Below are 20,157 nucleotides of genomic sequence, written 5' to 3'. Positions count from 1 at the left end.
TTAGACACTCACCATCTAGAATCTAGGTAAACCTCATGATATTCTAGTTAAAACAAGAGCAACTAGGACAATTCCTATGCCTATCATGGAACCAGGAAGTTATCACTGAACAGACCCCAAATATTAGTTTATTTGATAGTATAGAGAGACTAAAGCAAATGCTCATAGGGCCACTTTCCTCACATCAAACGCTTAGCTTCTATCTCCTGTGGATGCCTGGAGCTGGCTACACATGAGTTATTATTATTAAAAACCAAATTATACATGCATTATAGAAAATTTACACAATTCATATAAACAAAGGTGGGAAAGATCATCCTTAATCCTACTGTTAAGAGCTAACCATTGTGAGCCTGCTGGGGGTATACCCCACCACTATCATTTTCCTCATTAACACTTACCTTATCAAAAAAAAAAAAAACTTACACAGAAATAATTTTGTAAACTTTCTTTCATCATTAAATATTCTTTGAAAACAAGACTTCCAAGGACTGCATATTCCATTAGGTAGCTATCACACCACTTAAAGCTAATGCCTGGTTGGTAAACATTCAGGTTGTTTCCATGTGAGGGCTATTATAAAGATTGTGGTTGGTTCTCTTTGGGCAAATTTAGGATTATTTCTTTATAATAATTTCTGGGAAATGAAACTTCAGATCAGAGGATGTAGAAATATATCTTTTCAGTCTTTGGATGACACTGCCTGAGAGAAACTTACGGTGACTCAAACTCAGAGCAGCATTCTAGAGTACTTCAATGCCCTCCTTCCTGCTGGCATCTCGCAGCGCCGTCTACACACCAAGGAGCAGCCGCTCTGGGATTTCCAGGAGGTGGAAATGGCTGAGGTCCTCATTCTCTTACCTGAGCTTCCATGCGAGCACGGCGTTCCTCCTCCTCCTTCTTTTTTCTCATGTTTTCATTCTCTTGTTTAGCTTCTGACACAGCTTGAAGAAACTGATCAAAAATGCCAAAGAACTCATCCGGCTGGATTTTGCCAGCCTCCTCCCCAAAGTGTTTCACTGCTTTAGTAAACTGGAAGAAAAAAAAGGGGGGGTAGTTTTAAGAAGGTCAGGGTTCCAAAGGAATTCTGTGATCAAACAGAAATCTCTCTAGAAGCAGTGACATTCAAAAAGACTCAAATATAACTTGCTGGATTTCAATGAGCCTGTATTTATCTTTGGCTGCTGAACAGGCCCATCAATCACGGCTAAAGTCAAAAATTTAATACTCCTCGACTTTTGAAACTACTTATTCTTTTCCACCTCATTTCAGCTTAACACCAATGATTACCTACTCTGACTTTTTATTAACTAAACAGTAGTAAAAACAAGAAAGCAAAATATCACAGGGCAGAGCACTCAAGACGTAAAACTAATAGCAAACTCGGCAGGGGTAGGGAAACTTGTACTTTTAACTTTTCTTTGAAGCAGTTTAATATCATTTATTGGTGCCATATGGTTAATATCAAAAGCAAATGGGATCCAGTGCTTCTTAGCTGCTTTTCCTAATCCTAAGTAATGCTAGCATTGTGATATTTCCCGGGCCTCAGTTAGAAAACAGTCACGGACCACAGAATCATTAATGCAACCCCGAATTTATGACTGAGATTACAATTTTATTCTAAATTCTTTGTTAGAGAGAACCCCTTTCGGTGTAAATCCTCTCAAAACACCTAAAATGCAAAATATTAAGGGAGAGATAAAAAAAATTAATACAAATATATGTTTTTTATAACAAAATAGTTATTTCTAGTCTCCTCAGTTTTTTTTTTCCTCCTTTGAGTTGGTCAATGTGTCAGTTATTTAAGATTTTAATTCTTTAAACTGAAGTATAATTAACATACAGTGTTCTGTTAGTTTCAGGAGTACAACATGATGTTTCGCCAATTCTATACAGTACTCAGTGCCCGCCAGGAAAAGTGCAGTCCCCATCTGTCACCAAACGTTATTACAATTTTCCTGATTATATTTCCTACGCCGTACTCTTCTAGTTTTAGTTCTCCTGGTAGTTATCTTCATAACTCAAGACTGCATGATTTTAGGAGTCTTAGCAATATCATGACTATCCAAAAAATGTTCAACGCCAGTCATAATGTTTGTTAGAAATTTTCTTCCCTCTGTTAGGATCTAATGCTGTTACTCCTAAGCTACTAAGGAAGGTGTTTCCAGCTTCAGAGTCAAATGAATTCTCATTCTCTATGCCTAGTCAACTACTTAATATTTTCCAGATCTCTAATTTTCTTCATTTAGACTATGAAGTGTTGGTGCAGTGCCCCCAACCCAAGAAGTTCTAATTGCTTTAACTTTTCTTGCATTATCTGCCTTTATTATATTTTTTCTGATATTTCAGTAATACTATCTCCCTATGGGAAACGTTTTTAGTATTTATTCTTTTTTTCCCCCCAGCTTTACTGAAATATAATGGACATATAGCACTGTATAAAATTAAGGTGTACAGCATAATATCTTGACTTCAGTACATTGTGAAATGATCACCAGATCACCATAGTAAGTTTCGTTAACATCCATCACCCCATACAGATACACACAAAAGGGTCTACTTTTCTAGTAACTATCAAACACAGCATGCAGCTGTGTTAACTGCAATCATCATATTGTCCATTACAACTCCTATACTTATCTTAGAACCTTTTGGCCACCTTTCTCCAATTCCCCCTCAATATTTACTCTGAGATAAAACAATTACAAAGTTATATGTGTGTGCGTATAACATCTTATAGTTGTCGTGTTATATCTTTAAATTTGTAATAAAAATGTACTTTTGCCATTTCTCTCTTCACTAAGGAGTTGTTCTCAATGTTTTACTTATTTGGAAATATTCTATTAGAAACCAGAGTTCTGGGGCGCCTGTGTGCTCAGTTGGTTAAGCGTCTGCCTTCAGCTCAGGTCATGATGCCAGGGTCCTGGGATTAAGCCCCATGTCGGGCTCCCTAGTATGAGAAATAGGGCTCCTCCCTCTCCCATTCCCCCTGCTTGTGTTCCCTCTCGCTGTGTCTCTGCCAAATAAACAAATAAAATTTTTATTGAAAAAAAGAAAAGAAATCAGAGGTTTTTTTTTTAAAAAGATTTTATTTATTTATTTGACAGAGAGATCACAAGTAGGCAGAGAGGCAGGCAGAGAGAGAGGAGGAAGCAGGCTCCCTGCTGTGCAGAGAACCCGATGGGGGCTCGATCCTAGGACCCTAAGATCATGACCTGAATCGAAGGCAGACGCTTAACCCACTGAACTACCCAGGCACCCCAGAAATCAGAGTTCTTTAGGGAAAAATACACTGTTTACACTCCACACACAAAGCTCTAGCTTGCCTTCATGGCTTTATAAGCTAATTTCTAAACGTTCTGGTATGAACAAAATGGCATTAGATGGCCTACGACTGAGTCTCTAAAGCATTTAAGTTCATGCACTCCAAGCCATCCTGAATGATCTTTTTATCTAGGAATTCTAGTGACGATGAAGTCATGTATATTTTGGGCTGAAGAAAACTAGTCCCAGACTAAAGTTCCCACACTAAAATTAAAAAAAAAAAAAAAAAAAAAAGTAGGTTGTGCATGAGCATGTGTTTTTATATCACAAATTAACTGTAGGGTTGATTCTTACAAAAATGTTTGAGCCCTCAAGGAAGTAGATTCTATACTGCCTGGTTTGGGTGGGGTTGGGGAGTCCCTTCCTTTATAGATCTGTATCATCCAAAGTGGTGAGGCCTACGTAAGACATGGTGGGGGTGGGGGTGGGGGTTATCACAGAGGAGGCTACTGACATCAACCATGGGACAGCAGAAGCTGGACTTCTAACAGCAGTCCTCTGACCATACATTATCTTTCCATTTATTTAATCATGCTGGAGGTGCGGTTTACAATTGAGACTAGCTCCTGTATCCTAATACAGTCTTCTTCGGAACTGTAAGCAGTTGCTTATGTACACTACGCATAAGCAAACATCCATATCTACTACTAAACCGGTGACTACAGGGAAATGACTTCCATTACTCAAGTTATCAAAGGAAAGTTAAAGCAAAAGGCTATTGTGGCAACTGAGAGATGAGCACTGTGAAGAGCTTGACAGGACGGGGTAGGGGCTTAAGATAACTTATTAACAATGGGGAAGGGCGTAAGAGAAAAAGATGTGTACATGCATATGTATATAAATGTGTATTTATTTTGGAAGAGGAAATGGGGGGTGGGGAGGAGCTGAAGTCCTAATTACTAGCCAATGAAAACTTTTCCTTTAGAGGAAATCAAAATTTTGAAATAGCAAGAATCTATAACATAAAGCACTGTATTATTAAAACATATGCCTCTTGTCATGAGGCTCTGAATGAAAGTGTATCTCCTTTAATAAGTTCTGCTGGAGATTTTTGGAGGGAATCTCCTGCACTAAGTCTGTCTCAGGACAGCATATAATTTACAGGTACTGGGACATGTGGCCTTGGTAACACCTGATCTACTCTTTTCTGGTTCCCAGAGGTAAGTACTTGAATCCAGTATCAACCAGGAAAGAATTGCAAAATATTTACTGGTCTTACACCATTCAGATACCCTGAGGTCTTGCTAACCTAAAGGCAACACAGGGCAGTTAGACAAAAAAGGGTGTGTTTCAACTGATCACAGTCCTAGATACAAAGATGTTGAATATCTGCAGGTATCAGCCCCTTTGAACAACAGTCAGTACGCAAGGGGACACTTACCAGATCTTTAGCTTCTGCGAGAAGGTCTTCCACATCAGAGAAGCTGAAGCTGGCTACTGTGATGAACTGGCTGACAACAGACACGAACTTGTCCCCGGGCTGTGGGGGCTGAGACTTCTGATATTCCAGCTCCTTAAACACAGGAAGTGGACAATGTCAAGGAAGCCTTCAAATGCGGATACACCTTGTCTCATTTTCCATATACCTCGCATTTAACAAGTCAGAATGGCAAACACATCAACACCTACTCTGAAACACCTTGTGATAGCCTAGCTCCCCGGGCTCTTCCATCTACCACACCAGAGCCAAGCCCACGTGCACCCACATTATTTGCAAACAGCCATTTAGCCGTTCATCTGAGTACTTAAACAGTGTGATTTCTTATACTAGCTTTAGGATGTAAGTAGATGAGTATTTAGATAAAATTAACAGAAGTTAAATAAGGAGAGCAAATTGGGTTGAAAGCAAGGGAGTTTAATTGTTGATATTCTGTGCTCAGAATTCTGGGAATCCTGGTTCCTAGATTTTTCCTCCTTTCCCTCTGGCCAGGTCTACTGACTTTCTGCATGAGGGTATCTGGGTCAGTGTAATGTCAACTACAGGTACCATAATTGTCTACCATCTATTTTGTTTTCGTGAATAGGCAGGTAGGAGTATTAGTGTCTTATTAATTACCCATATTCTCCATGGCCAGGGTGATGAACACACAGATTATTCAAATCTAATGTTAGTAATTAATTTCAACCGTTGCCAGATGCACTTTCTTAATCCAACCCTCTGCGAGTGAGGGATTATTATCCTCCTTGTACAGATACATAAATTGAGGTATAGAGGGATTAAATTATTAGCTCAAAGCTGATCTGTGATAGAGCCAGAATTTGAACTCAGGCCTGTTTGACTCCACAGTCTCAGCACCACTGCACTGAGCACCAACTGACTTAATCTGAATCTATTTTCTTCTGTAACTGCTTTGGCAGAGGCACTCACGAGCAGGAGTGTAGAAGTCACAGGATCTGGGTTCTGATTCTGCTCCATCACTGATTTGGTTCTCATCTGTGACAAGTGGCCTGGGTCTCAGTTTCTTCACTTGTAAAAAGCAGGCAATATCCACATCACCATGAGAACCAACGAAATAAGCGTAAAGTTATAAAATATGGAATCTGCTCTGATTGGAATAAATTGCCACAATTCCAGTACTTTGGTCTTAAAAGTCAGCAAGTATGCATGTGAGATACAGAGATATGAAAGCAATTTTGAAGTATTTCATTCACGTATAATCTCATTTCATTCAAAGACTGAATTAAGAATTTCATCTTTGATATCTTCAAACTATACAATCCATTTGTGTCCAGCACAATTAGGATTCACGAATATTTAAACAGGCCAAGGTCTGCCTCCCAGTATTTCCTTCTGGTGCTACATTGTGACATTATGCTGCTGGGGGGCAGGGAAGGTTTCTGTGTTAAAGTATGTTACAGTGTCCACGACCCAGGTGCTGGAGAGATTTCAGCAAAACTACTTTTAATAGACTCCAAACCCCAAACTTCCTCCCCATCAAGACCCCTCCCCATGCCTTGCTTGAACTAGCTGAGATGCAAAGGTCAGAGCATCCATTACCAGGCTTTAAGGCTGTCGTAACTGTGACCCTCGTCTCAAGAGAGCCTTCCAGTGGGAGGAAATGGGAACCAAGCGAAGGCTATAAAACAAGTCTCATCCCCAACCGCCCTTAACCGGCAGGCCTCTGTAATCTGAGAAAGACCATCCCACTTGCTCACTCAGTGCCTTGGCCCACTGGGGTTGACAGAAAAAGATTTCTTTCATTCAGTTCATCTCCTTTACTTTTGAAAGAGCATTCCCCAACCCCCAAAAAGAAAAGAAGAAGAAGAAGAAGAAGAAGAAGCCTTCTATGTTCCCTAATTTATTAAAAGCAAACAGAAAAAGATCAGACATAACTTTTATTAGAGTTACGTCTTTAATGAAGTCAGCTGCTTTCTATGGCACAGTTCTACTACAAAAAAAGAGAAGGAGGGTCCCCATGGCACTGCTGATAAGTGACCTGAAAGAGACTTAAGAGAGGAGCACCCTTCCAAGCTGCCCGTGGAGCAGTCCAGTGCCAGGCTGGATCTCCGACCACTCTCTTGAGCAGGCTTCTGGTCCTGACCGGCCTCCTGGCTCGAGGCCACACTGGATGGGGCCCACATGGCGCTTGGGTGCCGCGGTCATCAGTAAGCCCAGTGGCATGGCCTGCTTTCCTTACACGGAGGCCTGGCCCCAGGGACAACCTCATTGCTGTGTCCGTGAGTTCACCCCACCCCCCTAAGTCGCAGCTCAAAGTTCATCTCCTCCAGAAGAGAAGCTTCTTCTAATAAATGCCAGTCATTCCAGAAGCTTTGGACTAACCTAAACCCACCCTTCTTCCTCAAGGCACCTCTGTAATCGCTGTGCTTATCTGGATGTGTTCTCAAGAGCAGAAGGAGTGCTCTTGGTCACTGCCACACCGGGAGGGCAAGGATTCTGAATCATCATGACCCCTGGCCTTGAGAATGGACCATACACCCAAATGTCTGTTCAATAAATACCCCTCAAGAGGACAAACTCCAAGACAACGGAGGTATTCCACTGCTCTGCTGAGAAAGAACATTGCTTATTAACGGAACCTGGACCCGGAGAGGATCCTCGAGGATCATCTGTCACAACCCACTTTAATGAGCCCTGCCTTACAGGCAGAAAACCAGTGCAACTCTAGGTCTAGCTCCCCAGTTCCTGCTCCCGCGAGACCCCACAACGTCCTGGAGCTAAGTCACCAGGGTGACACAACCCGCCTTTGCTTCTTCACTGCTCTTGTTTTCCTACTTTGTTATTTTTTTTAATCAATATTTTGATTTACGCCACATTTATCCCAGGCATCCCACCTTGCTGGACATCATCAGCACTAGAGATAGTGAAGCGATTGGGAGTCAGAAGAAACATACTCACCAGCTCGACTGCTTTCAGGCCACTTCTCAGGGTACTTATTTCTTTGTCCAGCTCAGTCATGCTGTTGTAAATAGTAACATTTTAGTGACCAACATGTGACATAACATGTATCGAACAGATGATGGGTTTACATATCTCATGCCTGGAAGTCCACACCAGTTTATTTTAAGTGTTTAAAATTCCCTTCCATGCTCCGATCTCACAGAAAGGTGACACTTTAAGCTTAGGGAATTTAGATACAGAATTATAGTTTCTGTTTTCTACGGCCAGCAGGTATATTTTATAGATTAAAAAGAGCAGAGTAGAAATGTCTCCCATCTGTACACAAATACTTCATGTATTTTTCAATCTCACAAGAAAATCTCACTTAAGGCAAATTATTATATGTGGAAGTAAATTTTTTGCCATACATGGCTCCCCTTGAACAAATAAAACTGTCTTATCCGCATTCATGCTCATATTGTACTCTTCGTAGAGTGCATTGCTTTCCACTAAAGATCTGGTTATATGAATATTACAAGGTGATGGCTTAAACTTCTTTTTTTAAAAAAGGATTTATTTTTAAGTACTCTCCATACCCAATATGGGGCTCGAACCCAACCCCGATATCAAGGGTGGCTGACTCTGCTGACTGAGCCAGCCGGGCACCGGGGATGGCTTAAATTCAATCACAATGACATTTCTTAAAGTTATACTAACTAGATTTCATTGTCTTTTTGTAGAGAGAAAGCTTCCTGGGTTTCTCCTACAAAACTTTCTATTTGATGGCTTTTAAAACCTCAGAGATTGTAACACAACCCTCTTAGATAATTCAGATGTAAACAAATTCATCAATGTTTCATTTAATATTTTCATTTCATATCTTATATTTCTACCAAATTCTACAAAAAAGAGGGGGAAAAACGAGCCTGCTCGCCATCATTCTTTTCAAATTCATTGCAAAAAAGATGCAGTTTTAAATACACATGCATATTTTTAAAGGGCCAAAAGGAGGAGGGAAGAACAACAAGGAAAACTGCCTACTCTTCAGTCTCTGAAAAGTGGGGTGAAGTCTGTGGGGAAAGTTTGGCAACTTTCCATTTTATTTTTAGTTCCTTCGTTTGCATAAAGAATGCTTTCCATTAAAAGGCTGCCTTGGTTTCTGAGAGTGTGTGCACATGTGAAAATTACTAGCAATGCCCTGACATTTAGGTTCTATTTGCTTAGCTATGTATCCTTGTTAACTAAGGGTGTTCCTACCTGTATTGAATAGAAGTACCTTTTAAAAGTACGAGTGAAACCACATTCCTTTATAATCCTCTTAATAACTCAGAAAATAAGGTTTTCTGGAAGTTAAAAATTACACGCAGGAGTAGTCCAAAGAAGCTAGAAAACATATATATACACACACATATATATATATATATATTCAAAACCATGTAGCATATTTCAGTGACTTAGATAGGATTCAAACTATACTTCACATGCTATTCAGGGGAAAGCAAACGGAAGGAGCCTCTTCATGCAATGCCAGCTAACTACTTCAATGGCTAAGGCACAGTCCAAGTGATTAAAAAGAAACAAAAAACAAAAATAACTAAGACAATTCCCTGGAAGGACTCACTTTACTTTTGCTGCTTGAGGAATGTCCCGCAGTTCTTCATTCAGATTGAGGACCTTGGGGTATTTATTTTCCACGATAGTTATGAGATAGTGCAAAAGTGTGATGTTCCTACAATTAAAAAAAGAAAAAGTATTAGGCATGGTTAATATCTGTACCTGGTTTGCCTGTGCAAGTGGCTGAACCTGCAAAAATGCCATATTCCTGCGTTCACTTCAAGGTTTGGAGACTCTTCTAAGGCAGGGATCCTCAATAGAAGGGAACAGGGAGAGCCTACATGAGATTTACACAACTTTATGTAAAAGGAAGCCAGTATCTTCAAAATGGAAGGAGACAAGATTTACTACTTTGGCTCATAAAGAACATCTTTCAAAATGTGGATGATGGAAATGAACAGGAACCTTGTTAACAGGGACATACCTACCAAAGACAAGGTGTGCTCAGAGGCTCACAATAAGTCGGGGTGGGGAGGGTAGGGACTGAGGGGTGCTTAATTTACTAAAAAGTACAGCTATTTTTTCAATATAAAAGTACAGAGCAGTGACTCACTGATAAGAATTTATTGATAATTCTCATTTAAGCTTTTTCAACTCGATAACTTTTCTTCCCTAACTCATTTATTTTGCTAGCTTTTGTCCCTTCAGACTCATCTGTTTTGCTGTTGTAGCAAAGGGTGGTCAGAAAGCTAGAAGGTCACCTGCTTTAGGGCTGGGTCTGGACGTGGACCAGGACTGTGCCATCACAGCAATGACATCTTTGCAGCCAAGAATCCACTTCCTAATGTTAGCAACACTTCAGCTCCTACCTCTACAACCCAGCTCCCGCTTTGGTGGTGACAGGCCTGAACCCTGACTGACCTGGATTGAAACAGTGGATGCCTGATAACACTGCCTGTTAGGCCAAGCTCTGGTGGTCTGGTCCCGTTGTCCTTGACTCCAACGCACATTACAGTCACCTGGTCCCAGATGCCGGGGCCAAACTGAGATGGGGGTGGGGCCAGGCACGGGTATTTTTAAAAACTCCCCAGTAATTCTAAGAGCCAGGATCACGAACCACTGGTCTACTGAAAGTTAACCATAATCAAAAGGACATAAATGTATTTCTTTAAAGACATGACCATGATTTTTAGGCAGGCTGCTAATTTATGATTCTAAATCACAACAGCCTCACCCATCCCCACCTCGAGTGAAGCAGAGTTGTCAAATAATTTTCTTTCCCATAATCACGAAATGGTTTTCATTTCTGGTTGTCCCTGAATCTTCACAGAAGTCAGTGCGATCTCATTCCTCTGAGTCAACTGGCCCACTTGTGATAAAAACTTTTCCTTCACTTTTCTTGCTTTCAAGAAGTAATTAGAAAACAATAGCGCAGCAAAGTAGAGTAGTGGCTAGTGATTCTGGCCGCTGACGTCGTAGATATCGAGCTGTTAGCCTTCCATTTCAATTTTGCTGTTCACAGAATCTCGGTGTCGGCCCAAGGGAGCCAAACCCCAGCGGCCATTACAAGAAAGGGTAGAGCCATTCTCTTCACTCTTTCACAGAGATGCTTTGTTATTTAGAGAAACGAAATCCAATTAACCACATATACTTTTCTTAGTGTAGAAAGACTTCATGCTAGATCAGAACGTTCACATTTGTTTGCTACCCAAATAACACCTTGTTGGACTAAATATAAATTCTTAAAAGAATGAAAACCACGCAACAGCCACACATACGATTACTCATCGGTATGATGGGAAACAAGGGGAGCAGAGTGAATGCACCCTTCACAGCGAACTGTCCTACCCTTGTGCAGTTTCATAAGCGTCAACTGAGTATTTCCCAAGTGACCGCTTCTGAACAAGGCACTCTGCTAGGCACTACGGGTTTACAAGACACTGGGGTACTATTTCCAGGGACAAAACATTCACAGGAAGAAGAGGAAAAAGAGATCAGAAATGTTTTTAATTTATTATTTTGAAAAGGTCTGCATATTAAATTCTATGGTAACTTCAACAAGCAGATAATCTCAGAGTCAGTGCCTGGTTATCAGTAATGAGGGGGCAGAGGGTATCAAGGGAAAGAGAGAGAGACAGAATGGAGAGAGGGAGGGGGGAAGGGGTGGGAGGGGGAGAGAGAGAGAGAGAAGGCAGAGAAGGAAGAGGGGGAGAGAGAGAGAGAAAGGGAAGGGGTGGGGGGAGGAAAAGGGGGGCGGGGCGGAGAGAAGGCAGGGAGGGAGGGGGAGAGAGGAAGAAAGGGAAGGGGTTGGGGAAGAGGGAGGGGCAAGAAGGGAGGGAGGGAGAGAGAGGACTAATTGATAGTAAGGGTCTCCTTCCTCTTTAACTTGCAAGCCGAGTTGAAGAGAACACCCTTAAAAATGTGACTGCCCTTTATATGCATGTAAGACTATCTATCTACTACACCTTCCAAATAAGGTCCAGGTGTTGCCGGAGTAGAGCTGAGGATAAGAGCACAGGTGTCAAATACCTGCGAGGTCAAATGCCTTGCTTGCGATCTTAGGCAAGTTAAAGGAGCCACTAGACACTGACTCAGTTACTTTATCTGATAACAGGTGCTACAGCCCTTTGGCCTGTGTACTCCACACTATCAAATACAAAAGTGCCCTGGAAGGATCAAGGGCAAATGTTAAAAATAAGGTGGTAGGGGCACCTGGGTGGCTCAGTGGGTTAAAGCCTCTGCCTTTGGCTCAGGTCATGGTCCCAGGGTCCTGGGATCCAGCCCCGCATCAGGCTCTCTGCTCAGCAGGGAGCCTGCTTCCCTTCCTGTCTCTCTGCCTGCCTCTCTGCCTACTTGTGATCTCTGTCAAATAAATAAATAAAATCTTTAAAAAAAAATAAGGTGTTGATTGCACAGCTGGCCCATTGTTAATCTCTCTACATAATGCAAAAATAAGGTTTAGCCCTACAACTTAACATATTGCTTACTTCTTATAGGATGGATTCAGGGCGGCCATAATGCTCTGTATCACTAATCTCACAGAAAACACAGAGTAAAGAGCCTTACGAGTGGGGAATAATTGGGGTGAACAGCCCATATTTCTAAGAAGAATTTGGACGCAAGGAAGTTCACCTTAGAAACAATTGTGCAAGTTGCTCTGAAGTCAGGAAGAGCCTTGGCGGAACAGAGCTCCCCGGGAACCTAGTGTTTTATGCCTAATGAGCCTGCCTGTTAATGACAGCAGGGCACTTTTCGCCTCGGTGTTTCTAACAAGAATCCATTCACCTAAAACACTCTCTAGGAAACATTTAGAGGAGTCTTGGAAGGAGCAGCTTAATACCAACAGCCAAACTGCATTTATACCTCATAATTTTTTATAGCTGCTAGCGTCAATGTATAAAGGACGGAAGGCATACCTAAAACCCCAACAAGCTTCACATTCTATCATCAGCTGTCAGTTTTTTTCTTTTCCCTGGAATGCAGTTCTCTGTGGAGGGGGTCATGCCTGGGAAAGGTCACCAGGAGACCATTAGCATGCGGGTCACAGTCTGTTTCTGGATCTGGGCACTAGTCCTACAGAGGTTCAGTGTGTGGAGACTCATCCAGCGGTGCACTTCTGACTGACGATCTTGTCTTTAGTGTCTTTAGTGTATTACACTATAATACAAAGTTTATCCCAAACTTAGACTACATGCTATTTGCCGGGCCCGATGGGAATTCCGGGTTATTTGTGATTAGGAGAGAAGAGAGAAGTCGATGCTGGAGAGGAAAGGCGTATGCACAAGAGTCAAGCACACCAGAGGCTCCAGCATTAGGGAGGCCCAGGAGGCCCGGAGGGGTCCTGACTTCAGCTCCGGGGTCCTCCAAGTGTTGGAAGAACCCATACTTACTTGTCAATACTGGATTTTGTGTCAGCAATCTTGTTTAGGCTGGATATCTTGAATCCGTACGCATTGCCTCTTTGGCCTTTATTCATGTAATTTCCAAATGCCAAAACCACTTCTAGCAGCTGCTTCAAGGCGCTGCTCCTGAACAACTCTTCTGAGCCGGAACGGATTGCTTCAAAATAAAGCACACGTAACCACAACTACCACCAGCGAGATGCCTCAGTGACCCCCATCCTAACCCACACACCCAACAGCAGATACTGAAGAGGTAAGCCTGGGTCGCCGGACGGCCAGGGAGCACTTACAAAACACCTCAACTAGCCGCAGAGAGCGAGGGGAGAGCCAGTGACATTGTTCAACAGACCCACGATAGCTGCACAATCCTCCGCTTTCCTAGTCCTTTTCCTGGCTGACTCACTAACCATACGTAGTTAAGAATACATAGAAAGGGACTGTATTTCCCACATTCCGCTGCAAACACTTTCTTGCCTGGTAGGACTCAGATCAACAGGATTACTGAGCAATTCTAGTGACAAAAAAAACCCCTGGCCAAATGTATTTCACATTGCAGCTTGCGGGCATGAGCAGGGACTGGGGCTTGAGCAGGGTCCTGAGTCCAGCCTGCATCTGTGGCTGTGCTCTTCAGCTGCCCACGTTTCAACCACTTAAAAATATAACAGCCTGAAATGTTCCCTTAGAAAGACCAGTATAGCACCACCGTGATAAAGCTAGTTACAGACTCCTTGGTAATGGTGGTCAAATATGTGTCTCACCAACACCCAGGAAGTTAAAAGCCCACTTCTCCAGAAGAGCCCAGGAGGTGTGCTGTGAGCTCCAGAACCCAGGCCAGGCCAGAGGGCTAGGTATGGATCTTACGTAATTAACCACCACAAGTCCAGAAGATTTTAAAAAGAAAAAAAAAGAAAAATCACCCAAGGGATCCTGTTTTCTATCTGCACTTGGACTGTACTTGCAAACAGGCACTTATGATGAACATCATTTTCAATCTGGAAGCCTGACTTTACCTTCTACTTTAGGTTTCACTTCTGCCACACGCTCCGCAAACTTCTTTTTGAAGTACAGCGATTGGAGCCTTTGCTGATAATGGTTAATTCTGTAAGAGCAAGCACGGACTGATGAACATTTATTTACTTACCACGTCTATCTATGTTCACTCAGCGGATATGGAGGCGGAGGTACCTTAGAGTACACACCCCCCAATACACACACACAGACACACACACACACACGCACACACATGCACACACAATTCCTTATTCCTCGTCTGGACAGGAGCACAGGAAATGAGGCCACTTTGTCTGGAGAGCCCACTTCCCTCTGACGGCGGGAGTATTTGGGCAATGGCCGTAGGGTCCTTAGCTCTAAACAGATCAGGCAACTGCTGAAAGAAAAGGAGAGTTGCCCCCTCCCTTTCCTCAGAGTCCCAGGAGTTCTTGTGAACAGAGGAGATAAAAAGGAATGAAAATATAAAGCCTACCCTCCCCCGCCCCGCCCCCCCCCCCCCCCCCCCCCCGTTCTGGGCAAGTAAGGGGCTGTTTCCTATGTTTCTCCCATGCTTAACTTTCCACAAAGTTTGCCTCCAGCAAAGCTGCAGAGTAAAACTCGTCTCCATCAACCTCTCCTTATATCATCCTCTCCCCACTCATGTCCCCAAATGATCCCCTTTCTTTACAGCTAGCTCCCTTTCTGCTCCCCTCAGGGCTGGCAGGCTCTGCCTTTCAAGATAGCAACTAGTGACCAGCGATAAGAGGATGCAAACTGGCCTCTGGTCACCACTAAGATAAGTTGCTGCTGCTGAGAGGGCGAGCGCAGGCACTCTTGCCAAGGCCTTCTGAACTCAAATCACTGCCTTAGCTGCTCTCTGTGGGAAACTTCAGTCCAGTAGCCCCATCCAATCAAATAGACCTGCGTTTGCAGCCTAGGTTCTCCTCTTGTTAGGTGACCTTCAACAGGTAACTAAATTCCTCCATTAGATGGAAGAGAATACCTCTCTACCCAACAGCCCTCCTGGCGGCACTGATAGAAGGATCAAGGTGGGTGATGCATGCACAGGTCTAGACAATTACAAAATGGCGGCCAATGCGGGTGACCATCTATTCATCCACACACAGGCTTGCTGGACACACCAGTCAAAATTCCAAAACCATCCTTTGTCCTACAGCGGTATTCTTCCCAACAGCAAGGTGAGATGGAAGAACAAAAACAAGTCTAGATATGGCAGAAAAGTAGAGTGAGAGCCATGTTCATCTTGGCTACACTCGTAGGCCTTCGGTACTCAGGGGAAGAGCTCTGCCCTGGGGTTGAAGGAGTCTCGGGACCACTAGTCCTTTTCTAATGCAGAATCAATTTTTTCAGGCCTGGGATGGCAAACAGACTCAAGCTCACATGCCAAACAAAATTATGAAGCAGTGGCTGCCTCTGGGTTTTCTGGAGAAGGGTTGAGAATGCTTGCCAAGACTCTGTGGGAAGTGTGCCATGACTGATTAGGGATGTCTGCATGTGTCATGATCTGACATCCAAACCCTAGTTGTTCATTCATGTGGGCTCCAGGTCGACACTGCTGGGTCTGCCCATTTTCTGAGATGCTGGGCTACAGAGAGAAGGGAGATATAATCCCATGGCAGTCAAAGTGCGGGGGTGGGGGGTAGGGGGAGACACTGACTGGAACCAGGAAAAGTTATGACTTGTTTAGGTCCAGAACCAGAGGTAATTATGAAGAAATGCTAGCCCTGGCTCACCCACAGGCAAGAACTCCCATGAACAAAACAAATTCCACATAGTTCTGACTTAAGATTTTGTAATTTAAAAAGGCTTTAAGTGAAGCCAGGTTACTGGCCCAATTAATTCAACCAGAATCAAAAGTTTATCTTCCTGGAGAGAGGTAAAGGGCATGTTTATGTCTTACGTATTTTCAAACTCACCGGCTCATTTCGAAAAGGAATCTATCAGCCTTGGCCATCCGATCCAGTTCATGCTTATGTTCCTCCAACAGGTCAACGTCACTTTTTTCAGGAACAAATTTCAAGAGCTAAGAAGCACATGCAAATATTAAAACTAAGGTTTATAACTAAATTCTTGCAGTAATTTTTCACTCTTTCAGTTAATCTGCCCCAAAATGAGCCTATATCTTTTGTTTAATTTATAAACTCTGCTACAGGTCATTGTTAAGATACAATACAAATGACTAAATCTTTGTAGTTAGGTGGTCAAAGGTACCAACTTCCAGTTACAACGTAAGTTCTAGGGAGGTAACACACAGCGTGAGGACTAGAGTTAATGCTGCTGTATAATGTACAGGACAGTTGTTAAGGAGGTTGATTCGAGGAAGAATTTCTTTTCCTTTTTTATTGTATCTACAGGATGTGATGGATGCTGCTAATGAAACTTATTGCATTATCATTTCACATCTGTAAGTCAAACTACTATGCTGTACGCTTTACATTTATAGTGATGTAGGTCAATAATATTTCAATGAAACTGTAGGAAAAATCTTTTCTTTTTTACTTACAAGCAGTTAAATTGATGTAAGATTCATTCCTGGCACCTTTCTATTCTATATTGTCTCTCAAATCAGATTGTGGAAGCTCTTTACCAGGATCCATTTTGCATAGACCCTTAGAGGGACTTGAGAGATTCAACACTCTCATTAGAAGGTGATGCAACGGAGGTCCAGAGAGACAAAGCCACTTACACAGAATTACAGAGAAAGTTCGTGTAATCATCAGAAATAGAACTTAGGTCTCTTGACTCCCAGCTCAATGCTTTTTCTATTACATCATTCTGGGATGAGTAATTAATTCTATGTGTATTTTCCATTCAACTTGTTTCTTTCTCTGGCTTTTATGTATTTCCATCTCATTTTTTTGCTCCATGTCATGATAGATGTGAACACGGTAGGATTTGGTTTTTGATTCTATATTTTATTTTGGCAGAAGAAATGAGTGTGGAATGTGGGAGAAACAGCAATATTTAAAGTTGAAAAAATCTGTGTCTTACTTCAAGTCACAAATATTGGTATATATATCTGCAGCCCTGTCCAAGTGTGCTATTTCCTGGATCAGATGCCCTTGGATATATATACATTTTTTAATAATATTGGCCCTCCGGACCCCAAGATCCTCCCTATAACTTGAAGCTGGCATTGGATGATTCATTTAGTAGGTTTCCAAAGTTTGTTGGATTTAACGAAGGGACCTGAGAAAAGGCAGTCTGGGCGCCACCGGCAGGGAAAGGGAATTAGAACTACAGGTGAATGGAAATGTATTCCAGGCAGAGTGCACATCACATGCCAGGGTCTGGAAAGGGTGGCACAGCATTTATGCCAGTAGAACAGCTGTAATGGCAGTGGGGGAGGGCAGCAGTGGTCAAGGCCAGGGAGTAGCAAGGACCTTAAAAGAATTTCAGTCTTTATTTTGCGGGCTCTGGGATAGGACTTAAAATATTAAGTAGGGGGATGAATTTACATTTTTTGAAAGACCACCACGCTCACAGAATGGAGAAAGAATTAGAAAGGGTCAAAAGTATTAGGGGGTTGTGATTAGACTGTTGGTACAGTAATCCAGGTGAGAGAGGATGGTGACCTGGATTGGGTTGTAGGTAGATTCTAGAGCTATTTAGGGGATTGAATAGAACTGGCCTGACTTGTTGATGGATGATGGGTTATGGTAGAGGGTCAAAAGGATGCGTCCAGGCTTCTAGCTTAGGCAACAATGTATACATTGTGTACAATGTATACAGAGTATAACAGGAAACCCAGGAAGAAATGGAGGAGAGTGGGTGGGGAGAGAGTGAGTTTAGTATTTGAAATACTGGCAAGAGAACCAAGTAGAGATTCCTAGTTGGTAGGTGGACAAATGGGTCTGACATGCTATACAGAGCTGTTTGGAAGACAGCATTGATACTGATTATAACATGCAAGGATGTGAGTGAGGTCACCAGGGGAACCGTCAAGGGAAGCAAAGCAGGGCTGGAGAGAAGCCAGTGTCTGAGGAATGAGGACAAGAGGAGGAACCTTTAGAGGAGACAATGAAATGCCAAAGAAACACATTTCACCACGGAGCAAGTGGCCATCGGTGCCACATACCAGCAGCAAATCAAGGAAGATAAGGACTGCAAAGTGCCCCCTAGCTTTGGCAACAGGAAGGTGGTGAGTCCTTAGTGAGAACAGCTTTAGGGAGGTGAGGAAGAGTGAACAAGAGGTGAGTGTGGACAAGTTTTCAAGAACTCTGCTTGTATCAAAAGAGAGAGAGGACAGTAGCTAGATGGGCATGTGTAGTATTAAAAGGTGTTTTGTGAAAGGCTGAGACTTGAACAAGTGAAGAGTGAAGAGGCAAAGGTGTATGATGGGGCTTGGGCAGGATGCTCTGATCCGGCTGGGTTCCTGAGCAGAAGGAAGGGCTGGGCCAGAACCACCCCTCTTTCCTGATGGGATGTCATGGATGTGGATGCCAGTGGGTTCCCTGGTCTGGTGGCCTGACCGGTTCTAGGCATTTAGGTTCCTGTGTTCAAATGGTACCAGTGGACGGGACCAATATCTTCTTGCTCTTCCTCAGTTCAGGAAGGAAGGTAATAAGGTAAGGAGAAGGGAGAAGAAAGAGAGAGAAAAAGACTTGTTTTTTCCTCTTAGTTTGGATTTTTATCTACTGGGCAAGGAACTTCATTTCGAGTCTTGGGGATTCCCCCTCCCCCCATGACACACACACTGGTTTGTGTGCACTAAGCCACAGGCCCCTGTTCAGGACAACACTAGCTCTCTTTTGTACAGAATGCTGTGAGAGGCACATGCTAAGGTTCAGTCCTTCCCAAAGCAGAGTCAAGTGACAGACTGCATATGGATAGTTTCAGGAGAGAAATGAAGACTTAGACAAACAGCTGGGAATGAGGAGATAGAGGAGAATTTCTGGGAATTTCCAAGAAAGAGGAGGGCATCAATCTCCTCTGGGTTCTGAGCTCAGCAGCTAAAAGCAGGAGAGGAGGGAAGGAATCTGATTCAAATGCAAATCATAACTAGGAGTAAAGAGATACTAGTTCAAAGTTTGTCTGGGAGAAGTGCCATGTGAAAGAGGAGGAAGCAGCAGAAGCAGCGAATAAGGAGGAAAAGAAAGAGTATGGTAGGTGACCAGAGAGTAAGACCCACAGAATTATCAGGGTAGACCAGGTCAAAAGTATCCCACTTGGCCAGATTCTGCTTCAGTAGATTGATTTTCTTACTTGTATTTATTTGAAGTACATTCTATTTGCACTAGAAGCCCTTTTGGCAAGATCTTGAAATCCCTTCCCTCAAGGAGGAATTTTGCTGAATGCAATTTCACAGTAAACAGATCTTGTGGAATTTTAAACACAGGGCCTTGTCAATAGGGGCTGAAGGCCTAAGGACCAAAGCAGCTTTCCGCATAGTTCCTCCCTCTGCAGTGAGCAGCTTCTGATGCAGGCAACTCAAGTGCAGGGTCAGCTGGGGGCCGGAGAGGGGCAGAGGGAAGCTGGGCCGCACTTCCGGGCGGAGACCCTTGTTAGGACTGGTTGCGGACGGAGAGGGAAGAGTGTGCAGAGAAGCTGTAAAATGCTCTAAACAATTAATTTTCAGTTTAGGAATTATGTTTAAACTATTTGTACGCAAAGGTTCCTGACAGGCTTGGATGCACAGTCTTGGGCTACTGGTAACCAAGTCAAACGTCAAAAAGGACAGCCAGACAACTTATTCCATTGCTAAGTGTGAGGGCTTCTCCTGGATGATTGCCGCTGCAGGTTTCAGGTGGAGCAGGTGCACTGTGGTATGGTGACACCTCACACTTCACTCTTCCCTGCTCTGTGTTGGAGGCCTTTTCCGACATCAGCGAGAACACTGTGGAAAACGCAGAAGCACACAGACACTCCCCCTGGAGCAGCCACGCCCTCCAAGCTCTGTACAACAGAGCAAAACAGCCTTTACTCTGCTTCTGGGAGCTGAGCATCCCCGTAACCAAGACCTCAAGTTCAGCCTGGCACCATGATCGTCCACAGTTAACCTTCAGTGGCCCTGGCACTAACGTGGAC

General features: G+C 43.1%; 1 protein-coding gene across 3 annotated transcripts in view; it reads right to left on the bottom strand.

The window, feature by feature from the left end:
* DAAM1 (dishevelled associated activator of morphogenesis 1) overlaps nt 1–20,157 on the bottom strand; it is a 166,003-nt gene that overhangs the window by 2,907 nt on the left and 142,939 nt on the right. For all 3 annotated transcript variants that reach the window (XM_046009225.1, XM_046009224.1, XM_046009226.1), the window contains 7 exons: nt 16,047–16,153; nt 14,130–14,218; nt 13,108–13,276; nt 9,285–9,392; nt 7,682–7,742; nt 4,706–4,837; nt 862–1,032 (listed from right to left, as the gene is read on the bottom strand). In XM_046009225.1, the coding sequence (XP_045865181.1) occupies nt 862–1,032; nt 4,706–4,837; nt 7,682–7,742; nt 9,285–9,392; nt 13,108–13,276; nt 14,130–14,218; nt 16,047–16,153 (837 nt within the window). The remainder of the gene's footprint in view (nt 1–861; nt 1,033–4,705; nt 4,838–7,681; nt 7,743–9,284; nt 9,393–13,107; nt 13,277–14,129; nt 14,219–16,046; nt 16,154–20,157) is intronic.

The sequence above is a fragment of the Meles meles genome, chromosome 6 (assembly GCF_922984935.1).
Source record: "Meles meles chromosome 6, mMelMel3.1 paternal haplotype, whole genome shotgun sequence".
Lineage (NCBI taxonomy): Eukaryota > Metazoa > Chordata > Mammalia > Carnivora > Mustelidae > Meles > Meles meles.
Note: the sequence above shows the minus strand (reverse complement) of the source record. Positions and strands in the feature narration are given on the sequence as shown.